The sequence below is a fragment of the Halichoeres trimaculatus genome, unplaced genomic scaffold, assembly GCF_033239565.1.
Source record: "Halichoeres trimaculatus isolate MK-OKI-2021-1 unplaced genomic scaffold, fHalTri1.1 fHalTri1_scaffold_19, whole genome shotgun sequence".
In the NCBI taxonomy this organism is placed as follows: domain Eukaryota; kingdom Metazoa; phylum Chordata; class Actinopteri; order Labriformes; family Labridae; genus Halichoeres; species Halichoeres trimaculatus.
Window position 1 is genome coordinate 9128202 of NW_027437197.1, and position 27909 is coordinate 9156110.

General features: G+C 39.7%; 3 protein-coding genes across 3 annotated transcripts; 2 read left to right on the plus strand and 1 right to left on the minus strand.

Moving 5' to 3' along the window:
- The first annotated feature begins 96 nt into the window (after nt 1-96).
- Nucleotides 97-13414, plus strand: stk17b (serine/threonine kinase 17b (apoptosis-inducing)). The gene is made up of 7 exons (XM_074694721.1): nt 97-646; nt 4171-4383; nt 5672-5810; nt 6730-6856; nt 7877-7925; nt 8300-8479; nt 9474-13414. Exons 1-7 carry the CDS (start codon nt 525-527, stop codon nt 9709-9711), a joined length of 1068 nt encoding a protein of 355 aa, XP_074550822.1. The 5' UTR covers nt 97-524; the 3' UTR covers nt 9712-13414.
- A 702-nt stretch (nt 13415-14116) lies between these two features.
- cunh2orf69 (chromosome unknown C2orf69 homolog) lies at nt 14117-19423 on the minus strand. Its single transcript, XM_074694722.1, has 3 exons — nt 18806-19423; nt 15874-16112; nt 14117-15565 (listed from the first exon to the last, which is right to left on the minus strand). Exons 1-3 carry the CDS (start codon nt 19091-19093, stop codon nt 15088-15090), a joined length of 1005 nt encoding a protein of 334 aa, XP_074550823.1. The 5' UTR covers nt 19094-19423; the 3' UTR covers nt 14117-15087.
- A 621-nt stretch (nt 19424-20044) lies between these two features.
- On the plus strand, nt 20045-26744 carry ftcdnl1 (formiminotransferase cyclodeaminase N-terminal like 1). Its single transcript, XM_074694723.1, has 6 exons — nt 20045-20054; nt 20811-20942; nt 21261-21356; nt 21919-22074; nt 22952-23140; nt 25912-26744. Exons 2-6 carry the CDS (start codon nt 20828-20830, stop codon nt 26346-26348), a joined length of 993 nt encoding a protein of 330 aa, XP_074550824.1. The 5' UTR covers nt 20045-20054; nt 20811-20827; the 3' UTR covers nt 26349-26744.
- The last annotated feature ends 1165 nt before the right edge of the window (nt 26745-27909 follow it).

Below are 27909 nucleotides of genomic sequence, written 5' to 3' on the forward strand. Positions count from 1 at the left end.
TTCATCTCAAACTTCCTTTTCAAATAATCTCAACCCCCTCATGTACCGCCCCCTTTTTCAAACTCAATCACGGTGCGCATGCGCTATGCTATGACGTGTCCAGAAAGTGTCAAAGAGAGGGATGTGAAAATGATCGGAAACTCTTCAGAGAAACTTGCAGGGATATTTAATAGTCACTTGTATCTGCAGTTTGGATAACCTCTCCCCTGGATTCACTACTTGTTTCAGCTTCTTAGGACTAACAACGCATCTTTGGTTGAGCCACGGGAAATCGGTTTAACTCACTTTTATACCCGCGTCATTGAATGTCGAGCTAACTTAGTTAGCGACGGATGAGCTAACCGTTTAGACTAGTCAAAGAATATGGTAACCGGCTTAACCATCAATAACATGTAGCAGATGTTAACCCAGACGAGTTAACATTAGTTAGGTATTTAGGCTAGTTTTATCTTTCATTTCGTAGCCCTCCGCCCGGTTTTCAGCCGGGTTGCTGGCAGCAGGACAGAGAACCGAGAGAGTGGAAGATGTCGAGGAGACGGCTGGACAGTCGGAGCGGGTCCTCCGCGGGGCTTCTCGGGGAAGTACAGACCCCGATCAGCACAGATCCGATTGAAAGTGTGTATGAAATCACCGGAGAACTTGGAAGGTAAGGCTGGTTATATAAATCTTAAAAAATATACGTTAAATGCAAGAAAAAGCATCTACAGGCAGAATGTAACAGATCCTGTATGACTAGCGGCTTTCGAATAGATGCCTTGACTTGATTTATATGATGGCTATGCTGAGCTTCTATCATTGTTTGCTTCTGAACATTAAGTCTTTGTGTTAAAAATGCAAAGTATTGGCTTTTTGCCCATATCTAATATGCATATATATATTTTTCCTTACCGTAAAGGACTCAACCACCCCTCTACTAGATTTCACCTGCTACTGAGACGGTCGGTTTGACTAAGAAATACGTAAACTTAGGACAATATTTGAATTTTACCATAAATAAATAATGAGTAAATGTTTTCTTTTTCTAATGTAGACATTACGGAGAGTGGCCACTGCAACAGTAGCTGTGTGTAATGAGTAGAGTGCTGGCAGGGTTTTTTTCTGTCCCTTTTCTTTAGTTGTCACTTTTCAGGAACTTTAGGTACTTTTTAAAATGACGCTTCTTGAGATGCACGATAAAAAGTTTTTGTTGGCACTTACAAGCTGTTATGTTTGCACACAACATTATCAGCAAAATGTTAGTTTTTGGTGAAATGGATAACTTATTTAAAAAGTTTTATCAGCTGATACTGATGTGCCCATTATGCTTTTGCGCTTCCTTAACTTGTTTTTTATGTTTATTGACTGGGAGTTTTCAAGAAAGGATTTTTAATTGCAAATCTTAACCCATGGAGATGACAAAGGAAAAATGAATGAGAGTATATTTGCATCATCATTCCTATGATTTATTGCTAAACATATATTGTTAAAAGAGTATTACAAGAACTATTCAAATCTTCAAGTTAAGAGCATGAGGCGCCTGTGTTATACCAAAGAGAATATTGTACTGATTTATGGAAATTTCCATTGCTGTCTGCAGAAGGTTTAAAAATTAAAGCTCTTGTGAGGAGGAAGTTTGTGTGTGTGTGTGTGTGTGTGTGTGTGTGTGTGTGTGTGTGTGTGTGTGTGTGTGTGTGTGTGTGTGTGTGTGTGTGTGTCTCAATTTTGGTGTGTGAACAAATTATCTGCCTGTGTAGTTAGTGTTTAATGACAAAACAAACAACATCCTGTAAGATTTGTCACTCTCTGAGAATTTTTGTGTGAAATCTAAATAAGCTGTGTCAGCAGTGTGCAGTAATACACTTCGTATGAAATCCAACACCTACCAGTGGTTTCAAAGATGAAAAATAACTGTACTTTAAAACCAGCTGAAACTCCACACAAAAGCTTTTCATTCTTAGATTTCTCAAATTAAATGTAAACTCAACAATATAGCAAAGCTGGATGGTTTATATGACGTCTAATCCATTAAATAATCAGAGAAGGATGGTAAGGATAATGTTACATAACCACATAAAAGTCCATAAATAATCTCTGCAAACAGCTTGGTCGTGATCCAGACTGAGGGTTCTGAGGAAAGTCTTATCAGTGTTGCAGCGAGGAGCCTGACAGTGACTCATACATTCCTTTCTTTAACACATTCAACAAAAAAAGCTGGTTTTACAGGGGGTTAATTTGATACTCACACCAGTAAGGAACTAAATACTTAGATTAATGTTTTTCTCTGAACTTAGTCATATTTTAACTGGAGTTTAAAAAAAAATACTTAAAAAAAACTTATTGGCAATGAAAAAATTTATGAGTGCCACCTTTTTATTATTATTTTTTATTTATTGATTGATTTTTATATACTTCATAAATATCTTAAACCATTTATTCAAGGTACCAGAAACCAGAATAAACAGAAAACATGTTAGAAATATAAAATCAATACGGCTCAGACAGATATGGAGACAAAAACATCAGTTTTCCTAGAAAGACACATCAAATTCTTTGGAGGAAAGAGTGCAAAGCTCAACAGAATTTGTTAGATTTATGGTTGAGGTCATGAGTCAGTTTCTCCAGAGGGAGAAGAGTGCGGTCAGTTTTATCTACTTGCTGACTGTGGGCCAAGATCCAATGTTTTTGTAGGAACAAATACAGTGTCTTCTTATCAAAGATGTAAAAGCAAGAGTGAGATGTTGTAATCCAGCTAGATGTGCTGACATGTGTTCATACCTGTGTGCTCAGATATGTTTACTTTACTCAGAAAAGCTCAAACAAGCAAACTGCATGTGAAGTCTGGACTAGACTTAACTGTAAAAGCAGACCTCTGACATGATGCTGCTGCAGCAGACCTGTCATGTGTTTGTCTGTGTGTGTATATGTGTGTGTGCGTGAACCATGGCAACAGCTGATGTTTGCAGATGTTCATGTTCTATGATTTCTGAGGTGTGTCTGCAGTAATGTGTCATGCTGAAGCGTGTACTGTAAAACTCTTTGAACAGAACAGGAGGAAGGAAAGCAGCACATGTAGAAACCTGACTTTAGAAAGAAGAAATGGCTCAAACCACTTCTGTTTGCGTATGTGTGATTAGTCAAAACAGGAAGTTCTGTGGTGCAACATTTTCAAGAACATGAGAGGGGTGATTGTACTTCTTCTTTTGACCTTAGAAAGAATTTTTAGTAAACCCAGGCTTTGGTGAACCACACTATTTAATCAAGGAAAAAGACCTTGGACTGGAGGAAAGCATTTTTTTCAGTCTGCAATAATAACTTATTTCTTATTCAGTTATCTGTTTGTTATTTTCATGGAATTAGTCATCAATTTAACATAAATTTCAATGATACAGGGGGTATTTAAAGTTTGAATACATTAATTTTTCTTCAAACCCCTGAATGTTTTGTATCGCCAAAATTTAAGCAAGGCGCAGGATCATTAAAAACAGGCTGAACTTTGCCCGTTATGGAGGGGAAAATGATGTAATCAGAGGTTATCCTCACACACTGCATGCTGCACGTGTCTCACAGTGCTTTATACACAGACATGCTGTTAAAGGTGTGGTCTTTGCTGGCTAGGGCAGCTATAAAGATAAAGAAAAATTGGGGATCCACAGCCATGTAAAAGTTTTAATGGCTCTCTGCATCTTTGACTGTGCACTTTATTTTTTATCTGTCTTGTGAAATCTTACAGCTTAATAGTTTTATATACATGACACGTCACCTTTAACTGCTGTCCTGAATTGCGTATTAAATGTGACAAGGAGCACGTACTTATTTGTAACACATTTAGTAAATCTGCATGCAAATATGGCTTAAAATAATGTTGAGTCGTGCTGCATGGAGAGGGATATTTTAGTACCATTGTTCTATTCTTTGAGAGAAATCCCTCACTGCCTGCAACCTTCACTTTTATGACACTTTTATTTTGGTTGCCTACTTATAATAGGATCATTTTTCTTCTGTTGACGCCATTTTCAGATCTTTCTGAAGGATGTTGCTGCATCAAAATCATGCAGTGTCTTGAATGTAATCAGGTGCTTTAAAGCCAGGCACTGAAAAATCTCATTATTGGTCAATATCATTTGTTGTGCTGTATTTTGAAAGTGTTGTCAAAACATCAATTGGAACACATGTCCATTTTCTGCTTTGCAGGGGGAAGTTTGCTGTGGTCAAACGCTGTGTGGAGAAAGTCACAGGGAAGGCGTTTGCTGCCAAGTTCCTCCGGAAGAGAAGGCGAGGCCGCGACTGCAGGGCCGAAATCATTCATGAGATGGCCGTCCTGGAGACGGCCCGCAACAACGCCCGAGTTGTCAACCTGCACGCTGCTTATGAGACAGACCATGACATCGTCTTAGTGCTGGAATAGTGAGTTAAAACAGAACCAACGACATTTCCATTTGTCTCTTATACATTAGTCACCTAGTGCTGCTGAGGTCTGACTAAATGTTTCTACCACAAACAACCAAAAAGGTGCAACCAGCAGCATGAGCTTAGAAAGACCTGTTTAGCCGGACCTCCCTCACGCAGCTGGAGGGTTGCTTTGTTTTTGTATTTTACAGAGTCCTTGTCAAGTTCTTGTTAAGTGGAACCTTTCATGGCTGAAAACTTTTTTTTTCTCCCATTATTCCTTCAATGTTTTCTAAACGTTTTTTCGAAATAAAGTCAGAGGATGAATCTCAATCCTTGGCTGGTAAACAACAAAATAACAGGATGTCAGGAGTGTACAATGCAGATCAAGATATATTCACTTATCCCTGCTCAGAATAAGGATGTAAAACATTTGATCATTTCAGTAAACCAAATATAAAATATGAGGGCGGTTGAGGCGTTACTTATGGCTGCATGTTGAGGACCTAAGTCTTGTTTTCCAATTTTAAGAAGCTGCAAACAGTTTTATGTAACAACCATTATTTTCAACAGGTTCATCAGGATCAGTCTAAAGTCTTCACAGCCCCTTTCAGCCTAATTATAGAGCTTTATGTTTAAAAACCATAACTACTCTGGAATTTTGACATTTCTTTTAATCATCTTATCATAAGAGCTGTAGCTTCTTTGTGCGGCTTATCGTTCATCTAGTTTCTCCCCCATCTAAACAGAAACCAGATGAGAGACCTGGGTTGAAAACAAGAAAACTCTCTTGTTGTCTTTGAGTGAAATGATTTTCGAACCACACCTTTTAATACTTCAAGTCGACAATTAAATCCCTTCCTCTGAGCGAAGCAAGCTTTAACACTTCACCTTGTTGATCAAAGACAGCCTGGACTGTTATAGAAATACATGATTTGGAAGTTGAATAACCTGAATTGTGATAAACTCAGCTGAACTTAGCGCTCTGGGCCCAGTGTTGGGTGTTTGTGCCTTTGTATTAACTTTGGCTGAGACACTTTCTGCTGCTCTGTACTGTGAGTAAGCAGGGAGGAGGCTTCTTTCTTACTTAACCACAGTTTGCCTGGACATGTTAGCAGTGAACCAGTGACCCTCTGGCATGGGCTGGCCGCTGAAATCACCAGGCACCACTTTTATTCATGAGTTCATGTTTATTCTGGTTTAAGTACGCCCAAATAAACTGCAGTCATTGTCACAGCATTATTGAATGCGTGTTTCAGGCTGCGTGTGTGTATCTGAGTATTTACCATGTGTTTTCTTTGTTCAGCGCTGCAGGTGGAGAGATATTCGACCACTGTGTCTCCGAGGAGCTGCTGCCGGAGGCTCAGATCACCCGACTGATGAGACAGACACTGGAGGGAGTCCACTACCTCCACCAGAGCAACCTGGTGCACTTAGACTTAAAGGTCTGCACACACAGATACATCAAAACACTGAGAGGAACATACATTTGTGTAGCTGGAGTCAAGGGAGCTATTTTTACATGTTTGCTCACTTCACCACCAACTTCCCCCTTAAGTGCTTGGTTGTGTATTCCCTTTTTTTCAGAGCAGTTGCGCTCTCAAAAGCCCGGTTTCCTGTTTTCATGACACAGTTAGACTCAGAACAAGGATTAGAGGAGGTAACTGAACCATAGGCCCTGGGCAAAGTGGGAAAATACAACTTCACAGGCTACATCAGCACCAGTTCATTTGTCCTCTAAGACGCAGACCTTTAATTCCCCCCAGAGAGACTAACAGAAATGCTGCAAACTTTGTTTTAATCTAAAAAACAAAATACGTTTCTGAAGTAAAATTTCCTTTCTATTTGTCTATAATGTCCTCTAATTTAATAGAGAAAGTTGTTGAAAGTATAATGCCAGTGTAAAATGAGAATTTGTTCACATCTTTCAGCATCAACATCAGGCTGTGACATGAGAGTTTTTATGCCCGACCCTGTTCATGATGCCAAAGCAAATGTTAGTTTAGATTGTACTTTTATTTTGATATGAAAAGACGATAATCCAAATAAATTTCACTTAAACACTTGATTATTAGGGCAAACAAAGCCAGCATGTTCTGTATGTTCCCAACTGCTCTATGATGCAATCGTCTAATAAAGGTGTGTTTGCACAGTGTCATATGCAGCTCAGTATACTTTCAGCGCTTGAACAAATGATTGTAGAAAGGTAAACACCAGAGTAAACAAGTCTTTGAGCGCTGTTCAAAGAGAACATGATAAAAAACAGTTATATCATAAGTTGTGAGCTCAGGTTCAAAGTCCACCTTATCTTTCCAGTCTTTCTGCTCGACGTCACGCTGACTTTATATTTCCTTTCTGTTTCAGCCCCAGAACATTCTCCTGACCAGCCTGTCCCCTCCAGGAGATATAAAGATCGTAGACTTTGGCCTGGCACGCAGGCTGGGTGCGGTCGGAGAGCTCCGGGAGATTCTTGGCACGCCTGAGTATGTGGGTAAGGTGATGTTCACGAAACACGCTTTGATACAGGGAGACATTAGACAGGATGTCAGCCGGGTAGCCACATCAAAGTCAGAAACCAGAAAAAAATGCCCCTTCTTTGAAGTCCCTATAGAAAAACTTTTACCAATTATCAGTAATTTATGATTAACAAGACTTTCAGCTATTTTAATTACCTCCAGGTTATGTTTCAGGGAGAGTTTGTTTGTTTGTCTGTGAACAACATGACTGAAAAAGTAACAAAGGATCTACATGAAATTTTCAGGAAATGTCCAAAATGGGATAAGGAAGAGGTGATTAAATTTTGGAGGTGATCTGGATCACTGTCTGGACCTAGGATTCTTTTAAATGATTCTTTATCATTGTGAGATAGGGCCGCTTTCATCATATGTGTATATGACTCCACTATAAATGGTTGGATTGCTTTGCAAAAGAATACAAGACAAGGTCAGAATAATTTCTGACAGATGCAAAAGTACGATCCAGATCCTGGCAATATTCTGGATACTAAGATCTGGAATATGAAATATGTACTGGGTCATCATAATTTTCAACACTGTCAGGTAACAAATTATCGTACAAACCTTCAACTAACACCAAATTGTAGCAGACAGTCTGCTGAAAGGGAGTATAACATTAAAGTAGGACTAAAGTGTTGCGTGACAATCACAATATTCTTGGCAGAGATCTGCGCTTCCTGAGTACTTCTCTAGTTACTGTGTTTACCTCCATGTGAGGATCAAGGCCTTGCCTCAACCCGCTGTCACACAGACCATAGGAGGCCTTAGCTTTTCTTATCAAGCTGTATAAGTAGAGTTTACTCAGTCAGCATCACCATGAGTTAAACCTGGATGTTTTATCTTATAATAAGAAACTGAAGTAGAAAAGAAAACACAACAGAAAAAATAAGGCGAGCTGAAATGATATAATAATATATAATATAATAAGCTGAGCTGTTGAACGACTGAAAATGTGAAAGTTAATTTGTATTTAGACTTTTTCTGCTTTCCCTCAGCTCCAGAGATCCTGAATTATGAGCCGATCACAACAGCAACCGACCTATGGTGAGTTCAATCTTGTGCGTGAAGTCTGCTGAGCATTTCACACAGAATATTTGTCAGTACACAGGGATATTTTGTGTTTGTGCCTGAAACAAAAAGCCACTAGACAAACACACTGGTTTATTTGTACATGAAGGTTAAGATGATCCCTTGTTGTGCAAAGCCACAACCGCTAAGTAGCTCAGCAGAGGCTAATGGTTGTTTACAGCTGGGTAGTCATTCTTCGTGGTCCCCTTTCTTCTCTGCGTTGTGGTTACAGAATCAGAACAAATGCATTTCTGTCTGGTTTTAATGGAATAATTTGTTAAATAACTTTCAGGGTAAAACCTCTGGTATTTGTCTGCTTCTGTGAATTAAGTTCTTGTGTGTGTTTTCAGGAGTGTGGGTGTCATAGCCTACATGCTGGTGACAGGTGAGTCCCCATTCGCTGGGGATGACAAGCAAGAGACGTATCTGAACGTGTCCCAGGTCAACGTGGACTATAGCAGGGAAGCTTTCTCCAGGGTGTCCGAGCTGGCCGTGGACTTCATCCGCAAGCTTCTGGTCAAATCACCAGAGTGAGTAAAGACACAACAAACAGCCCCAGAATAGAAGCAGAGTCAGGTGATTTATTTTGAAGGAGATCAAAATGGAATGTTTGCACGAAGCTGTGAACAAACCGATGAGAGATTCTTTCCATCACGTAATGTTTCATTTCAAAGCAGCTCTGCTCTGTGTGAGGAATTTACTGAGATCAGCCTGCAGCTCTGAACATTCTGATCTGTGATGAGCTCATGTAGCATCTTTTCCTTCTCAACAACAGGTTCTCTATCTGAAAAACTGTGCTCAGTTTTAACACTTGTACTGTGATATGTATCATATCACCTTTTTATTTCCACACAACCCTTCTTGTTAAATTATCCCAGTAAAAACAATTGTCTCCACCAAGAAGGTTATGTTTTTGGGACAGTTTGTCTGTTTGTTTGTCTATTAATAACATAACTGAAAAAGTAAACAGATCTTGATGAAATTTTCAGGAAATGTTCAAAATAGGATAAGGAAGATGTGATTAAATTTTGGAGGTGATCTGAATCATGGTCTGATTGCTTTGCAAAACAATGACAGATGTAAAAGTACAATCCAGATCTCGGCAATATTATGAATACTGAGATCCAGAATATGAAATATGTACTGGGTCATCATAATTTTCAACACTGACAGGTAACAAATTATTGAACAAACCTGCAACTAACACCAAATTGTAGCAGACAGTCTGCTGAAAGGAAGTATAACATTAAAGTAGGGCTAAAGTGTTGCGTGACAATCACAATATGCTTGGGGGAGGTCTGCTCTTCCTGAGTGCTTTTATATTTAACCTCAAATATAAAAGTTGAGTCAAATCTTTAGCTTTTATACAAAAAATAAAAAATGTACAGCCTTTTTGTGTACAGATATTTAGAAACTGATGAATAATAATCATAAATAAAATGAAAAATTAAATAGCTGCATCCTTTCTTTCCAGTCTTCTTAATGTGTTGGATTGTAAATTGTCAACTCTGTGTTTGCCCACAGAGACCGGCCCAGTGCCGCAGAGTGTATGAGTCACCCCTGGCTGTGGCAGCAGCAGTTCTGCCTGAGCCCCGAGCCCACCACCACCCGCACCGTTCGTGAGAGGAGCTGTGGCATCAAGTGGGCAGCCCCGCCTGAAGACCCTGAAGACAAAGAGAACTTCCTGGAGTCTCCTCATTCTCACGCAAAAAGGTTTCGCTTTGAAGAGGAGACACCGGCTGCTGTGGACTACGATGTTTGAAAAATTCCAATTTAAAAGGGGAAGAAATGAGATGCAAAGCAGGGTACAGGGACTCACACCTCCTTCTGAGCTTTTAAATTCTTTTAAGCTACCAGAAAACCAGCTGCCCGTCACTCAGAATTCTTAATTCCATGATCAACCAAAGATGACAGGTGAAATCTTGAGATCAGTCGCTGTTTAAAAGTGTGAAAATTGTACAGCACGTCTCAGCTAATGCAGTGTGTGTAAGCCTAAGTATTTAATACCTTTCATTGTTAAATTCAGTTATTTCTCAGGGCGACAGGAGCCCACTCTGTGCTGATGACGTCTAATGTTGAGTAACTCTAGGGAAATCTATGCAATACTTCTCTTTTGGGTTTAATGTTTGTGATCTCAGAAACTCTTGTGTAACTTGATAGCATTCTGCCTTAAAGTCGCAGGAAAAGTGTTCTTAGTCACCAGCACAGCTTATTGTGTAGTTGCACTTGTGCTTGAGCAGAATTGAGATGCATAGACTTTATTTATCCTTGAGGAGGGAATTCAGCCTCACAGTCTGTGAATACAAAGCACAAAGACTTAGAAAAAGGAGATTTGGCGATAAGCGCTGCAATGAGGAAGTGTGATCATGTTCTAATTTAATGTTGCGTTACAGAAGAAAAGGGACCGTGGGACAGCAGCTTAACAGGGCTCTGTGTCTGAGTGTGCTGCTGTCTCATCACAGCTAACATTTCTGTGATTCAGAGTTCAAAAGAAGCAAGCAGAGGGTCTGAATTACTCACAATATTACATTCCTAATAAGTTTTGATTGCTTTCACTGAATATTTACCCTCTCTTGGCCCCTAGTTTTGTAGATACTGCCGTCAAAATGACTCATACGTACTTGTAAGTGTGTCGTGTTAAAGACCACCAGACTCCATTTATAAAAACAATAATTCTTACATTGCAGAACACAGGAAGAGCTTTTCTATCACTGCCTTTGTTTGTGTTGTTTTATAATGTATAATTCTGTAACATAACAGTCCTTAACAGCACAAAAACAAAATGCAGGAAGGGCTGCTCCAGACTTAGCTACCTGGTCTTCTCTGAGGTTAATTAGCTGTTTTTGTCTGTGGAGTTTGGTGGCTTTGAAGAGAAAGCCATGACAAGGTAGATTTTAGATGAAAAAGAACATTTTGTAACAGGCTGAAGAAATGTAGCTGAGTCATTTCTATTTTTTTTACTCATAAGCTATTCAAAAACCCCAGCATTCAGAGATGATGATTTAGATCTAAAATACTGAAATTACTCTTCGGCTGAAAGGCTTCAAGTGGATGTCTGAGTCATGGCACTCATGTATGATAGAAACTTCAAACTGTAACAGCTCACAAACCTGATACAGTCACGGTCTTTCACATGTCACACCCGCACTTACTCAAAGGATTTCCTCTGTGAGCTCAAAGTTCCTCTTTGTCAGCTGGAAGGAATGAAACAGAACTCTGGCACTTACTTCATAAGCACACGTATTAAGCTGATAAGCAACACAGGAGCTATTTCTGAGAGTCTGTTTGTTTGTGAGTCCTGGAGAGGTTCACTGTGTTTTTCAGTCCCTCACTAAAGCCATGCTGTGTGCTTTCTTTACAAAGCTGCTTTATTCCTCTGGGGCCAGGCTGCATGAAGTCACATACTCCTGTTGATCTCTTCTCAGGGCGTGCTGCTCTCGCTCAGTTTGCTCACTCTGGTTTCCTAACAGGCCTGTTATTTTTATTTATGTGCTGGACTTATACTTTATATTTTTATGTAAATAATGCTCATGTGTCTTGAGATGTTAGGATTATGGTGGGAGAATTAGGATGATCATGCTGTTATTTAAACAAAAGTTGTAGCGATGTCAGTGATTCGGATAAATGAAAAGCTTCAGAAGGTGAAAGAAAGGATACGTTTTAAGGTAGTACCCAGAAGTTGAGTACACATGGACATGGATGATGAGTCAGATGGTTTTAGTGAAGAGGAAGATGATTAACTAAGGTGTCAGGAATGTGTATAAAGGAAGTGTTTAAAGGAATAGTTCAACAAGTTTGGAAATAAAGGGATGAATGTTTCTAATAATGTCCAACTATTTCTTTGAAAGAGAGTTCTAGTATTTCTTGAACCTGGGACCATTTTTTGTTTTTTTACGTTTAATAAACAAAAAGTCTTGAATGGCTGCAGCTAGCAACCATGAAACAGGTAGAATATGCTGAGCACAGTGCGTAACTTTTGGTCAGTGAAAGGCTGAGATTGATAATAGCTGAAAAACTTGCAAATAAAGTTCATAGAAGAACAAAAATCAGAGCTCATTTGACATTTGTTTGCCTGTTTGGATGCTGGCTGAACCATTTAAAGCATTTTAGTGGCTTCAAGACACGAAGAGCCCTATACATGTGTGTTTTTAAAAAGGGTCCTGGTTAAAAATACTAGAAACTGAGTTGTGATGTTGGCATAAAAGACATGTAGAAATGAAAGGTTTTGGCTGATGAGGAAGTTTGAATATGTATGTTGGTAAAGTTTTAGAGAGAGATGAAGCGTGACAGAATCACTGTATGATGTGAAATATGAGGTGCTATCGAGTTGCAGGATTTACCACCTTTGTTTAAGTTGAAACCTCACCTCTCCTACCGTGCAGCGCTGGTATCTCTGATTGCTCTTAATCTCCAGTGAAACATTCCTCTCTGCTCCGAGGTGCCAAGCACAATGAGACCACATTGTGTTTTTGTTTGTCATTGTCACCAGCTGGTACAATGGCCTTTGTGTGGGAGATGGGCGTCTCCAGCCACGGCCATGCTCTCATCCTTATGCTGTCATCCTTTAAAACTGGAACACCACACTGTAAAAGATTTTCATCTCCAAGAATTTAATCTCATTGAGTTTTTTTGTCAGAATATTCTTTTCTGTGGGAGGGTAAATCTTCTTTTAGTGTAAGGTATCTCTTTTGCTGTTGTGTGAGAAAATAAGCTTGAAACTTACTTCATCTCATTTTAAAATCAGTCAACTCTGCTTTTTATACCTCTCCAAACCGGTGACTGTATCTTGAAATGATCTCAACATTGCAACTTGATGAGGGGTGTCTAAATATCTCAAGCTCCATGGTGACACATTCAGCTCCCTGTTTCTGCAGCGCCTTAGAAAACAAGATTTAAGAGTTGTCGAGTCACTTCACCTCAGTAGAAGATGGACTTGTTTTGCAGTGCAGTGATGTCAGGGAACCCATTTTGCAGGGTGACGAAATGCACAAATGATTCGGAACAAAGTGCTGGTGTTGTCTGCCTCTGTCACTTGAACATGACTTATGCTGTGGTGTCTGTTTTATTTTGTACAGCTCTTGTACTGTTATTTTCAGCAGCTAGTCACTCGGTGGCCTCTGTGTGTGTGTGTGTGTGTGTATGTGTGATTGTGTGAGTGTATGAGTGATCATTGTCTACCACTCGGGCGATGATCCTGTAAAAATGGAGCACTAGTTAACATTCCTGTGCTTTTTCTGTGCACACAGCGAGACTGAAGGATTCTGTAGATTAAGTCAAACCCGACACAAGCACAAGCAAATAAATGTTCAAGAGATGTTTGTTTATTTTGCATTTTATATTCTTTTTTTAATGTATGAGCGTTCTAATTGCATCTGAAATGACTAAAAAAAGACTTATTGTATTCTGATCAACTGCAAGCTAATATATAAGCATCACAAAGCAAACTGAAAAAGCTCATTAAAGGTTATAGAAATATTTCTTTGAGCGTTTGATATCTTTTGTTCTTAAAATGTCAAAATTTTTCCTCACTGCTACCTCCTGAAGTAAGCAAGGGATTAAATACACACTGAAAGGTCAGTTCACATATATTTAACAATGGCCAATTTAATTATTTGTTTATTTGGTCTTTGTTTTTAAAATTGCTTCAAAGATGAACCATGCTCTTGGGGTTTGATCCCTTTAGCGCACAGCAGCTACATCGTGCTCCTCAAAGCCACCAGACCAAACGACAAGCAGATGATTCAAAGTATTGCCTGTTGTCTTTTAAAACGGCACAGAGCAAGTTGTAAACATAACGGAATGATTTGAAGTTACATTCAGCAGAAAGAGTTACAGACTTCATCAGCACAGTGCAAACAAGCTTTGTAAGCTTACATACAGATCATACACATGCTGCCACGTCGCCACACAAACAGCAGGTATGCATAGTTTAAAACACAATGCAATCCACAAAGTACAGTTCACAAACTAAAACCAGATATGTGTGTCTGAAAAGAAAAGTTTCCAGTAGTTTTGGAAGTTAAATGTTGAACATCCGGGTTCATATATTTATTTTTAGTTGTGTTTTTTTCCTGTGAAGCAGAAAAACATACATCTGTAGTGAACCAACTAACATACTAGCATTGTAGTAGAGATCCTGAAATATTTTTAACATCATTCTGATAGTGAACTGAGTTAGTGCCAGTTTCAGTTTGACTGTCAACTGTTTTTTTTATTATTATTCTAAGGAGTGTATTCATTGGTGCAACATTTGGCTCAAATGTTTCTGAAAGAATCTACTTCAGGACTGGAATGATGTAATTACATTTTCTTTTTCTGATCATGAATTCTGATTCATAAACCAGCCACATATTTACATACAATCAAGAATCTCAGATGACGAGGTTCAGACATTCACCTGTCTTTAAGTAGCTTTACTAAAGTGCAGGGATCAGGAGAATGTCATAAGCTTTAGCCGAAGGAACAATCAAACAGGACGTTAAAATTTAAATTACAGAAATAAAAATGAGTCACCATGTTACTCTTCGTCTAATAGATTCCTTTTAAGGAAAAAATAACACAGATCGACAGCTCTGCAGTGGCTTAAAGCTTGAGCACGGTTTAAAAGTGAAGTTAAACAAAATCTTTTTTTATACCTGCATATTCTTCCTCAGAGAAGAAAAAAAGGGGCCTGACTTTGATTTAGTCAGGTCCTACCTTTTGTTTTAGGAGTCTCCCCTTCAGGAAAGAGGAGACCAAGAATTAAGCTACAACTAATTTCAGTTAAGAGAGTTGAAATCTTTACTCACAAAGTTGACCCCCCTCATTGCATCAAAATTTGTCTTTTGGACACAAGTTGCAGACAGTTTTCCTGTCACTCACAAATCCTCATTTAGGTTAAGTTACAATGTCATTAGAATTTTTTTAAACTTAATCTGAATTTCTTGATTAGGGGGGGATAAGGATGCAGCAGATTACCAGGAAATCATTAAAGCTAGGGATAAGTTGGAACCAGCATGTGTCACTCTAACCTGTGAGCCCTTCAAACAGTTAAATGAGGTAAGAGCAGCCAATAAGACACCCAGCTATACAAAATAATCTAAAGCGCTCAGAGCAGGTCCTGCAGTCAGCTCAGACGTGTTCTTTCTGTCACGTGTGCTCAGAACTCCTGGATGACCCTGAAGTGGTTCTCAATGGAGGGGGGCTCGTCTTCAAAGTGCAGTTTCTTACTGGGACAGGCCCCAAACTCCTCCAGAGTCTTTATAAAGAGTGCATGCTCACGGCCGACCCAGGCCCTCATGGGGTCACACACCTCGTATGGGGTCACGTGGGCATGGATCGACACCCCACTAGAGGCCAGTTCTTTAAGCACCTGCTTGTCTGTCACCCAGGTCTCACTGCCCCCTGGGTGCCCCCCATCCAGCCAGAACATTTCTGTGATGTGTTTAATGAAGTAGGACAACTGAGGGTCTGCCCGGGCCCCTGGCAGCTCGTACACCATCTGGTTCAGGACCACACAGCCTTTGCTGAAGCCAACCAGGATAAGGGAGAAGCCCGAGGGGATGCTGTCAGCGCCTCCCTGTGGCTGCAGGGGGTATGGGAGGTTGGCTCGCTCCATGCCATGGCTCAGCAGGGCCCTGAAGGTAGATCACTGGTCAGACTTTAGGCAATTTAAAAAACTGGAAATCATTTCAGTTCATTTAAATTGGGGCTTAAAAACTGAGAGATCTCTGTGATGAGAGCTGCTTTCAGCAGGTATGAGCCTGCTTCATCCACAATGTGTATAAATGGTTAACATTTTTTACAACATCAAATCAAAATTGTGTTTCTGGGTCCCCCAAGATGCCAAGCATCAGTTACCTAGAAGTTAAGTTGATGAAGTGGCTTAAATTTGTCACATTTTTGTCTGATATGTCAAAGAACAACAGAAGTAAAAAGTTCAAACCTGAGGTGGTGAATCGCTCCAAATCCAGAGGAGTACGAGGAGTGCTCTGGTGCTCCAAACATGTTACTCTCCACAAAGTTGTGGTAGCAGCTGAACTTGTGCAGGTACATACGGGAGGCTCTGACCACCCAAACATGGCGGTCAGGGAAGCGCTGGCCCAGAATGAGAGCAACCTGTTCAAGGCTCCAAGAAAGCCACTGGGAGCCCTCTGGCTGCAGAGACATCTCCTCCTGAAAATTCTGCTCATAAACACAAAGAGGCGATATCTTTAGGATTCAGGAAACAGCTGTGACACACAGCAAAAACAAAACAAGAGGCCTCATCTGGTTAGGGTTATCTTCACACAATCTGACTTTTTTTGTAAACACTGAAGTCCCCCCTGCTGGTCATTAAAGAGAATAAATCTTAAGGCATTCATTATATTGGCTTTAGTTGTCAAACCCATACATTATTATCCCACTTCTTAAACACAGTCTATAGTTTGAGCACGGACGTATCCAGCTGGGAAGGAGAAAGGAGGGCACATGGAGTGTTTCTGGGCTTTTAAATGTTTTAAATTCAAGAGACAAAAAAAATCACACACATCAGTTTGTCTTTGACACAATGAATTAGTTCCATCAGCAGCATCTTCTCAGTGTGCTGTCAGACTGTGTGGTCCTCAACACAATGACCTCATTCATGTTATTTACATGGAGACATCAGTGTGACAGCATCCTGTGCATACGAACGACTGCTGGCTTGCACCGGCAGCCTGTGGGAATATTAACACTTGCTTGGAAAGTTGCCTAAAGAGTTGCAGACAGGGACAATGAAGAGATGGATTGAGCACTAGAAATAGGTTAATGAATGAAGACAGTTAGACGGCTAAACAAACATAAGGTACGCCATCTTCTCTGTTGATACGTAAAAAAACCACCTCTGATACAGCCTTACTTAATCTGACAAAAAAATCTGCAGCAGCTGCAATTAAAGGAGACTCCAAGAAGGATGTTACTTGGAAGTGCACACATTTGTTCTTCCTGTTCAAGGTTGTAATAGTTAACTAAAGCAAAACTAAAAAGGAAACTAAAATTTAAAATACATTGAAGTTAACTCAAACTAATAAAAACTAGAAAAGAAAACAAAAACGATAAGTAAACTAAAACTGTATCTTGTGTTCACAAAACTAACTGAAACTAACTAAAATGATAGACAAAATTCCCTTAGTTATAGTTTTTGACAATATTAATAGCCTTTAGGATTTAAATTAATCTGACACATTTTCCCAACCGATTTTACGTCAGTTTTCGACAGTTTTTGGCAGTTGTCAGTGCCGTATGGCATCATCACAGTGACGTACTGGGACGTGTTTGTTTAATGCACTGACTGGCTGTGCGCTGTGCAGCGACCAAACGTAGTGGAGCAATGACTCAGAGCATCTGTAATAGTTTAATTTCATGTGAGTCTGACTTTATTGTTACAGAGTCCAAGTTTCTAATTATTAAAGCTCATATTATATTGTTTTATATAATTTATGTTTTTATTATTTTTATTTAATTCATGTTAAAATTATTTTATATAATTAATGTTTATATTTTCATATTAAGTTTATATTATTTTCTTGTGTTTAAGGCAGCAGCCAACAGTTCAGTATCAGCATTGACTGAGCAGTGAGCACTATGTTGAACTGGAAAATAAACTGTATTACAAAATATTTACTCTGACCATTTTGAATCCTGCACCTGGTTAATAAGGTATGAAAAAACTAAAACTAAACTGAAACTAAGCCTTGTCACAAAAATTAAAACTAAATAAAAACTAGAATGCAAGATCAAAAACTAAACTGTAATGGAAAAAAAAAAAGTCAAAACTAACTAAAACTGAACTATAATGACAAATCCAAAACTATTTTAACCTTGTTCCTGTTGAGATTTGAATGTGCACCAGCTCAACAATAAGTTGTGACAGCAGTTGTCAGTGAAATGAAAAGCCTGACCTCTTCCTCATGTGCACATCACAGATGATGGTTTTGAGGCAAGTTGCCATGAAGTCTGGGCAGAAGTTGGGGGAGGGGTCGCTGGTTTTGTGTCAATATGTGGGTTAAGAAGAGTCAGCATGCATCCTACATCTGCGATGAGCCTCTGAACAAAGCTCTTGCGATGAATTGATAAAAACATGACCAGGTCTAAAGTTGTGTGCTCTAGTTTTGTACGAGCATATGTCCCCTTAAAAAAAAAAAAAAAAAAACTTGTTAAACCTTTGCCTGCTGCTGTAAAATGTCTCTTTTGCAGATACCTTGTGACTCATTACTCAGCTTAACAGTCTTGTTTGTTGATGAAGGTCCATACAGTATAAATAACCTCAACTTGATATCAATGTAGCCAAGAGCAGCAGAGTGTCAGGGGTCAAATATTATCTGCTATCATATTTTGACAGCCTCTTACACTAGTTTCAAGCTCTTATGTGATTTCCTGAGAAAGTGTGTTAAACAAGAAGTCTACGAGAGATAATAACCATGTACACAAACACATGCAGCAGGTGCATCATTCAGTAGATAGTGAGTTTATGAGGCAGAGGAGGTTACATTGAGCTGATAACCTTTCCTGGTACTCATAAGGTGTCACATGCTGTTTATTACCAATAAAACCTTTTACCTCAGCAAAGAGCATGATCAATACTTGCAAAGTATCACGTGACATTCAGCATTAAAGAGAAATAATGAGTATTGTAAGTCAAGCCAGTTCTTCTTACTATATTTCACTAATCATAAACCTATTTCTGATGCCTATAAACTCAATTCTACCTGTGAAGTGATTTATGTAAATATTAACCTACGACTGATTTACCAGACATCCAAATTTCAATTTCAGGAAGTTAATCTTTTTTCGGTGGTCCGAATAATTTACCTGAAACATTCCCAGATCAGGCTCAGATCACCTGAATTTATTCTCACCTGAATGTCGCCATGGAAAAAGACAACATGCTTGTTGTTCTTCTCCTTTGCAGGATGACCGTCTGGAGCAGGCCGGAGGAGCAGCAGGTCGTTCACTCGTCTCGGGTGGTGTCCAGGCACAGCCAGCAGCTTCTGGAGCCTCTGCTGCGGGCTCCCAGTGCGTACATCCTGGCTGGCTGATGCGTGCATCCCCCGAGGCTCAGAAGATGTCGTTGCTGCTACTGAGGTCATCGTTTTGGCCACAGATACAAGAGTGAAGCCCACCACAACAGTTCGGGCGACTTGCATTGACTCTATAATAAGAAAATGATGAGGCGTTTTCTTCTAAACGCAGTTTAGTGACAGCATGGTGCTGCTGTCAGCGAGCTAACAGACTGACGTTTACTGCTAGCTTACCAGCATCATGCATCAGCAGCTAACAGCGAGCTAAGGCCAAAACAAAGAGCTTAAATATGATTATATAGCCGGAATACATGTTATTGCGCATTGTGCTATGCTCGCAGTAAGACTCACGGTTTCGCAGTGTCGTGAAAACTATAATTATTATTAAATTCTAGCAGTTCTGGATGTTGGTCACGGAGAGGCGCTGTTTATCAGAGCGAAGTGCCACAGACTGAGGAAATGATCTGCGCATGTGTGTGATTCAGACTCAAAGATTATTAATTAGTGCGATGCAATACACCGCTGCGTGCTTCCGTTACAAATAAGTCTTTATTTTTCGGGTACATTGGGTTTAACATCAAAGAATTGATCTCGAAATTTCACCTCTTACACGAAAAGAGTATGTTTTTATTGGTTTAAAGTCAGGATGTAGTATGGGTTGATGTTAAATGTTGAATCTAAGAACAACAGCACCTATGGTGAAATTTTCAAGAAAAAGAGATAATTTTCTACATTGAGAAAATGATTAGGAATAAAAAATACACATAAAAGCAATATACGAAAGAAATCTCCGAGTCATTTTTACACAACACTAAGGATTCAGAATGATTTACAGTTGTTTCATTAAGTCAGTAGTAAATTTGAAGTGAATCATCTTGACTGAATTTTCATCTTTGGAGACACATGCTAAAGTTCACTAATAAGCTTGTATGTTGTGCTTTCTTGTGTTTCTTGTGTATTGACAGCGGCTGCGATGAAGTTTTTCCTCAGTTGGTTTAGAGAAATCAGTAATTTGGTTCAACGTGGAACAATACTCCGAGAATGAACCACTCGTGACAGTGCTGAAAAGCCATTCAGTTTAACGCAAGTAAGCCACGTTCGTTGTGCACGTATCTCAGCTTATTCCAACATGTTTGTAACCTGCATGCAACAGATAAATGTGAGATTGGTTGAGTTTACAGGAGTTTGGACTTTGACCATAATCTGCAACTCTCCAAAGAGTCAGCTACTGATAGAGAGTATCAAGTCCCAACAGGCTGTACTGCAGGATCTGCAAACTGTTAGCAGTTAAATCATTACACCTAGATTTTGTCAGGATATAAGGGGACTACTTTCTCCAAGGTAACTTATCTAATTACTTAAAAACTCCCATAGAATGCACTGGTTTGTTTTTATCTAAAGAAACTGTCATGCATTGTCATGCTCCACATTGCAGACATTCACATTAACAGAGAGTAGGATTGAATCAGGTACTCTGTTATTGTATTGTAGAGAGCAACTTTTGTTTAAAATAAGCATCACAAACTTTATGATTCTGACACAGACATAAAGGACAATAATTTTGCAACTTATTAAAGAGTCATAAATGCACAACCTTAAAACACTGGAGGCTGCACTGGACTCCCAGGATCTTGCACTAAGCCTCACTTAACTTTTTATTATTCATACATCCATTGGTTATTTCATTCAAAAACTTCCAAGGTCTGATTGTAACCTTATCATGCATGGTCACAGTCATTACCTTGGCTGAATTCTGTCCAGATTACTAATGATTTAGCACAATTTTTATTTGATGACTTCTGTCAAACCCAAAATTTTACAGCCTGATTCCTCTCTTTTTCAGCATTTGTTTGCAGAGTCATGGCGTCTAGTTCGCTGGGACGCAGATTGGTGGCTTGTCTTCTTAATGTCTCTGAGGCTCGCAGGAAAGACCTTGTGGAGACTGTGGCCAAAGCAGCCTTGTACAACACAGAAGGCAAGTAAATGCACTGCGTTTATTAGCAGGGACTCCCTTTTTCTACCTCAAAATCTGTCAATTTCTCCCAATTTCTTGCAAAGTGTGCAACTATTCTGAGAGAGAAAGTCATCTTTTCGAGCACTAATATTTTTTGGCCCCTTTGATGCTTTCACAACTGTTTTACTAGAAAAAAAACACAATTTATACTCACACCTACCACCTTTTTATAATTGCATCCTCTATCATAACTCCTATGTTTAGAAATATGCCAGTGAGCATCTCTAGCATTGATGCTATGATTTTTAACTGTTATCTTTTATGACAATTTTCCTTCAGGTGTTAGACGAGAGGGGACCACTGTGCTGAACATCTTTAATGACCATGACTACAACCGTTCTGTCATCACCATCGTCTCCAGTATCGACTCCATCAGTAAGTATAAACCTTGAATTCTCGGTGAATCATTATTTTGACGTATTTCACATCCGTTTCTCTGCTCCTGAGGGAAAAGCAGAGCTGCAGCGGGATTCAGTCTCCGTCCGCTGCTCACCAATCCTCTGAAAGGAGCAAAATCCTTTAATAAGCTTTGTAAGGGATTGAAATACAAAAAAAAAAATCTGGATGAACATTTTTGGGCATAGATCACGGTGAAAAGTTGATCTTGTTGAAGGCTTGTTCCAGACATAGCCATATGACATGGCAGACAAGGTTGTCGAGGATTTGAGCTGTTATTCTATATTCAGTGTTATTCTAAAGGCAAATAAAGTAGGTTAATTACCCCAAGATACCAAAAAACATCTATTTGCATTATGTTCTGTGAACATACGTAAGTAATTATGCTGGAGGATCACATTTTGATTTTATCAAATATGATAGAGTTTCTGTTTTGGCAGAATACTCCATCAACAAAATGTGTCCCGACTTTAGCTTCCTATCTTTAACATCAGGACTTTGCTTTAAAGGTGTGTTTGATGTCATGTGCGTTGTTCTTTAGGGGAGTCAGTTCTGTCTGCATGTGAGAGAGCCTGTGGGCTGATCGACATGCACGCTCACACCGGCGTCCACCCGTGTATGGGTGCTGTCGACCTCATCCCCATCTACCCGCTCGGGGAGGAGGTGGGAGTGGAGGACTGTGTGAAAGAAGCTCGGGGTGAGCTGTCATGATGTTATTTGTGTGTGTGCACGTGTATACTCTTATGTGTGTGTGTGTGTTTCAGAGTGTGAGTGCACTCAGGAATATGTCCCTGTCACATGAATTGATCCTGTATCGGATTTTAACGTCAGCTTTCAGTCCACATGTCATTACATTACAATCTATCTGCTTTGTATTCTGTACAGAACCTGCTGAGGACACTGATTTATGGGAGCTGTAAGAGCATGGCATACGATTAAAAAAAAATCTTTTCTGAGAAAAATAATCTCAAACCATAATAATACTTTTTTTTGCACAGGACTCTACAAGATTGAAAGTCAAAATGTTTACTAGGAACAGGTTAATGTAGAGTGCTCTTTTTTTTCATTTGAATTAGATATTTGTTTTTTCACGTCACCATAGCTGTCATTTAAAATAAATTCATGGCGCTGGTTTAGAGAAAACATATACTTAAACTACACAGAGTTCTTGAGCAGAGTCTATTTAAATGTGTTAAATAGCCGATGATGATGTGACATCTTCCACTTCCTCGAGCTGTTGATTAGTTTCACAGCTTAGCAGATGACTTAGCAGCCATGTTCCTGCTAATAATGAGCAGTAACCCAGCATGAAGCCTGCATGCCTGAAGCATGCACTCCGTATGCTAATCTGTGTGATAGCAGATTAATAACAGACTAACTCGCTCACAAGCTTTATATGTATGTACGTGTGTAATTAGATGTCCATGTGTCCATATTTCCCTCAGTCTGAGCTGCTAACAGAACCCCCCCAGGGTGTGTTTGGTCTGCCACGTGTTTCTGGAATTGTGTACATGTGATGACATATGCTCCATTTGCCAGTTAGCTAACGTGTCTGTGTTGTTGCTATGGCTCAGCTGTGGCTCAGGGACTCACTGAGCGGGTCCAGGGCACCAGTGTCTTCCTGTTCGGCTGGGCGGACACTCTCCTCCAGAGGGGGCTGGCACAGAGGAGGAAGGAGATGGGCTGGTTCAAGAAGACACCAGACTTGCAAGCAATCAAACCTGACATCGGGCCACAGCCACAGAGACGCTTCGGTCTCACAGGTGAGTCAGAGCTGGAGGAAAAGTGTGAGAGTTCAGTTTTCTTACACATCAAGTCCTGAAACCTTTCAAAGAACATCCTGACTTCCAAGCTTTGATGTCTTCAGGAACGTATACCCCATAGTGGGAGATTTTCTCTTTCAGTCATGCTGTCACAACCTAAATGCTCTGTTTGGTTCAGGTGGAGTGCAGCTGTCTAACACGTGGAGGATGAGGAGTGTGTAGTTTTTGTGCCTGTGTCCATGTGTTTGAAGTTTTTTTCTACAAAAATGGGTAACATACTGCAGATAGTCAGAGAAAACAGCTTGGAGTATAAACCAGCAAAACTCCACTTACTGTGACACATGTCATCACCCTACTCAATAAGTATTAAGCCTTTTTTTCACACATGCACTTTTAAAAATTTCCCAAACTACATCCAGCTCCTAAAATTTCCTGATGTCATGTATCTACATGAATCACTCACTGTGTGAACTTTTCCTTGTCAGACAAAGGGATGATGGGCAATGATAGGAGATAACATGAAAGGCACTCTGCTAAAGCCATAACATAATGTTTACACTGTGATAGTTAACAAAGCAACTCAGACTCACACTATGATATCAATGTGACTACGCACAAACCGTCAAATGTGCAGACATCTTTGCAGTTCTCTTGAAAATATTCCTTCTTCTCTAACCTTGGATGCTTTTGTTCACTCTGCTTTGTGTTCCTCTTCTTGTTTCACACCGGATGCAATCTTTACGGATGTTTCCTGCTCCGTTCACACATGGGCCCATTCGTATTTCCAGCAGGCATCTTTCTGGCAGGCTAGCAAAAAAAAGGGCTGATAAAGTCAGAGTTGATTATATGTCAGCCATGCTTGTTAAACTGAGGATATGAGCTTGAAAAGAGGGTAAATATAAAATACATGTGACTTTTTTCTTTTTATTTTGGTAAAAACATAATAGTTTGTTTTTTCTCCTGCTATGTGACCCTTTAAGAAGAAAATATTTGACCCGTAAGCTCCTCCATCATAAAACTCCCATGAGATTTACATGACACAGCTTTTCAAATATTTTATTGATTTTTCACTTGAATCATAGATCAACCTTTCAGTCCTAATCTTTAACGGGTCCTTGTCTGGGTTGAAGAAGAAACATGTTACCACTACCACAAATATATCTACAAGAAAAAGACCAGAGCAGTTAGTCTCATAATGAAGCCGTTTCAGTGAAGGTAAAGACGTGTCAGCACAAAATAGACAAATAGATATCATTAACAGGACTATGACAGACAATAAGGCTATTTTTTTGTCTTTTTTAGAAGCATAGGTAAAACATCCACAGGGTGCATTAGTTTGCTTTGGATTCGTTATGCTTCTATGTTTTCTGAAAGGTCAAATGGTGAGGAAATCTGCTTAAAAATTAAACAAGCTCCTCATTATGCAAAACCACAAAAAAACAGGTTTTGGGAAAAAACTAACCAACATTTTTAGTTAATATAAAGACAAGTCAGATAAAAACAGGGTGCTCTGGAGGAATAATCTGGAGAGGAAGCTGTTCATGACCTTTTACCAGGCAGCCCTTGAAAGCATTTTGACTTACAACATCTATGTTTGGTAAGCTGGCTGCTCACCAACTGATAAGCAAGCTCTGCAGAAGGTAGTGAAGCCACCTCAGACGATCATCAGCTGCCCACTGCCCTCCTTGGAGGATATCGCCATCTCTTGCTACATCAGTAGAGCAAGAAAAATCATTAAGGACTCCTCACACCCTTGCCACCAAATGTCTCAAATGCTGCCCTTTGGCGAGCGCTGCAGGTCTGCCGAGGCACGCACTTCCAGACTCCAAGACAGAGACAGTTTCTTTCCTGAGGCCGTCAGCTCTTATAAGTCCTGACCAACCTCAGCCTATCCCCTAAACATTATTCTACCACTTTCACACAATATCAGCTTCAACAACCTGGAGTTGCTCCTCTAACTTAATTGTTGCTCTGCTACGATGAAAACAAAGCACTTCATTTTACTTTACTTTTGGGGTCTTTTTTTTTAAATAAGGTGGTTGTTTTATTTCTATTATTCAAACATATTAGATTTCCCATGTGCAAAAAATAATGTATTTCCAGCAAATCTTATCAAATCCGGCTCAATAAGCAGATTAGCTTTGTAATTTAGAATGCAGGAAACCACTCATAGCCTCAGGTTTGCTGTGCGTGAGTCATTTGCCTGTTGATTTGACATCACACATCCATCCTCAGCACACACAGGCAGTAAGAGCCTGTTATAATCTTTTTGTCGTTCATGTTTTTAAGTTTGACTTCTGAAGTATCTCATAAGCTTTTTCAAGACTTTTTTCAATAATGGGGGAGATAGGCGGGATTACATGTGGCAAAAGGCCGAGAGCTGAAGTTAAATCCGTGGCTGATGTGGCGAGGACTGAGCCTCTGAGCTAAACTTGTGCCTCCTCAGCTGAACTTTTGAACTTGAACTTTTAACACTGTGGTCACAGCACGCACAGATGATTCATCATTTCATGAATCTTTGCTTGTGGAATGTGGGGATATTTTATTAAAACATATTGAATTTGTAACTTTTACAAAGATACTCCTCAAATATTGTGTATTTGTTGTTATCTTCTGATTCTTTAGTGTAACCTTCATAATAACCCACCTAAGGTTATGAAAATCTTTCTAAAGACTTTGACTTGTCCCTTAAGCTCCCTCACACATGAACTCCTGACATTTCATAGGTTATTTCAGGACTTCCTGACCTAGATATTTGTCTTGTTCTCCAGGTGTCGGGGCCAGCCCTTACGTCATGAACTGTAATGTCACCATAGACACCCAGGACATCGCTCTGGGACGCAGTATCTCAACAGCCATCAGGGAGTCCACCCCAGGAGGCTTGCCTGGGGTACAGGTACTGGCTTTGCCGCATGAGGGCACTGTGGAAGTCGCCTGTAACGTAGAAAGTATAAAGACGAGTCCACCTGGTCACATGACCATAAGTGAACAGTGGCCATCTTTCAGCATTGAAGGCCAGTCCTACTGTCACGCTCCTGCCTCCCTCATCACAGCGAGGGTTGCAGAGCTGGCGGGGAAACATGGGGTCAGAGTAAAGGGCACTGCGCTGGTGGGGTTTACCCCTCGAGAGTGCAGGGGCCTTGCAGAGTTAGCTCTGTCTCAAGGGATTGGTGAGTTCTGGAAAGAGCAGCACAGAATCCGTATGTAAAAACAAATCTTTCCCAATAAAAAAAAGTTGATCATCTTCATGTAATGTTGCATAAAATACCATGAAGACTGACACATGTGAAGCTCTTCCCTCTCTGGTTTGTTAACTTACACTATTTTACCCATCTCAGACATGCATGCAGTTAAATTTAACTGTGTCAGATATTTTAAATAATTCAAATCAAAAAAGGTTGTCTGTTAACGTACAGAATTAGGCCACATTTGATTTGTTATTGCTCACTGGCTGATGCAAGCTGATTTAGTCAGCAAGAGAGTTTTTTGTTTCAGCGCCTGCCAGAATTTTCGCTGGTTATGAAACAAACAGATGCCTCTTAATGATGCACAAACCCAACTCCATTTATGGTGTTTTTATTAATTTGTCAAAAAGAAAAACTTTTGAAAGAGAAATGCAATAAATCACTTTTCTTCTAAACGTTTTTTTTTTTTTACCTTGGATTTCTTTTCATGGGGGGGGTTGAAGATAAACTGGAGCAAATATTTTCACAACTTCTATAACACACCTGTCTGCTCTGTACCTGCATAATCCAACATTTGAAGCAATTTTTCTTTGTCCTTACCAACCTAATCAAGAGTAAAACCATTGAGTGTTTCAGTTAAATTTAAATTTGAATTTTCAAGTGTGTGTGTCATTTCCTGTTTGCAGCAAACAGGGCACTTGTGTTTACTGATGAATCTCTGCTGATGAGTCTTTTCCCATCATTTCCCCCCGTCAGCTTTAGCATGCATGACTCTGTGGGAGAGTCACCATCTGTGTGTGAAACAGCTATTTTTATCACAACTCACGAACTGAATCTTCTAGAAACATGCAGCCAGTTGGCAGCCTTTCAATGGACAGCGTATGGTGCAACAACTTTTGAGATGTATGAATGTTTTACGCTTTTAAACCCCTCAGTGAGGTGTATCTTCTTGCAGATTCCACACGCAGTGTGAGCTGTGATGCCCTGAATTAACTATTTAATATCACCAAGAAGTATTTGGCCCGAGGACGGGTCAGGAATTAACTGGGGCGAGATAATTCTACTCATAGCTTGCATAAGGCCAGTATAATGCATTGAATAGCTGCACATTCATGGAGAAAGGAGGTATAGATTTGAGCCATTAGGTAATAATAACTGTGACTATATATGTGGCACAAAAGCATAGTCAGAGTGGGTTTTAAAAGATAGAAAATACTTCCAAAGAAGCTTAACTTTGAGGCATATGTGAGGGAATTTCAGAGCCAATATCCACCTAATCTACATATAGCATTGAGTGGGAGCTAATCTGTTTAGCATTACGTGCATATCGTGGTAGTAAATCTTCCAGAGTGATTGGCATGTCTTTGCATCAGTGTTTAAATTTATTTCTCTTTCATTATGCAGTGTGATTTTTCATTTTTCTGCGTTTTTTGTTACGTAAGGTTTCCCTTTAAGGCTGAAGCGGTGCAGTTTTTTCATCAATGTGTGCAGGCTGCTGTGGATAAGCTCTCTTACTGCGCGATTATTCACCTTTTTTGTATGTCATCCAGCTGAGGCTCTTAGTCACACACACACACACACACA

What these genes read in the sequence shown, in the direction of transcription:
- cunh2orf69 (XM_074694722.1), bottom strand. Translation starts at nt 19,093, where the DNA reads ATGCAAGTCGCCCGAACTGTTGTGGTGGGCTTCACTCTTGTATCTGTG. An exon ending in TTTTCCATGGCGACATTCAG is followed by an intron (nt 16,113 to 18,805) that starts GTGAGAATAAAT and finishes GTTTATGAGCAG; the next exon opens with AATTTTCAGGAGGAGATGTC. An exon ending in GGAGCGATTCACCACCTCAG is followed by an intron (nt 15,566 to 15,873) that starts GTTTGAACTTTT and finishes ATCTACCTTCAG; the next exon opens with GGCCCTGCTGAGCCATGGCA.
- ftcdnl1 (XM_074694723.1), top strand. Translation starts at nt 20,828, where the DNA reads ATGGCGTCTAGTTCGCTGGGACGCAGATTGGTGGCTTGTCTTCTTAAT. An exon ending in CTCCAGTATCGACTCCATCA is followed by an intron (nt 21,357 to 21,918) that starts GTAAGTATAAAC and finishes GTTGTTCTTTAG; the next exon opens with GGGAGTCAGTTCTGTCTGCA. An exon ending in GAGACGCTTCGGTCTCACAG is followed by an intron (nt 23,141 to 25,911) that starts GTGAGTCAGAGC and finishes CTTGTTCTCCAG; the next exon opens with GTGTCGGGGCCAGCCCTTAC.
- stk17b (XM_074694721.1), top strand. Translation starts at nt 525, where the DNA reads ATGTCGAGGAGACGGCTGGACAGTCGGAGCGGGTCCTCCGCGGGGCTT. An exon ending in ATCACCGGAGAACTTGGAAG is followed by an intron (nt 647 to 4,170) that starts GTAAGGCTGGTT and finishes TCTGCTTTGCAG; the next exon opens with GGGGAAGTTTGCTGTGGTCA. An exon ending in ACAACAGCAACCGACCTATG is followed by an intron (nt 7,926 to 8,299) that starts GTGAGTTCAATC and finishes GTGTGTTTTCAG; the next exon opens with GAGTGTGGGTGTCATAGCCT.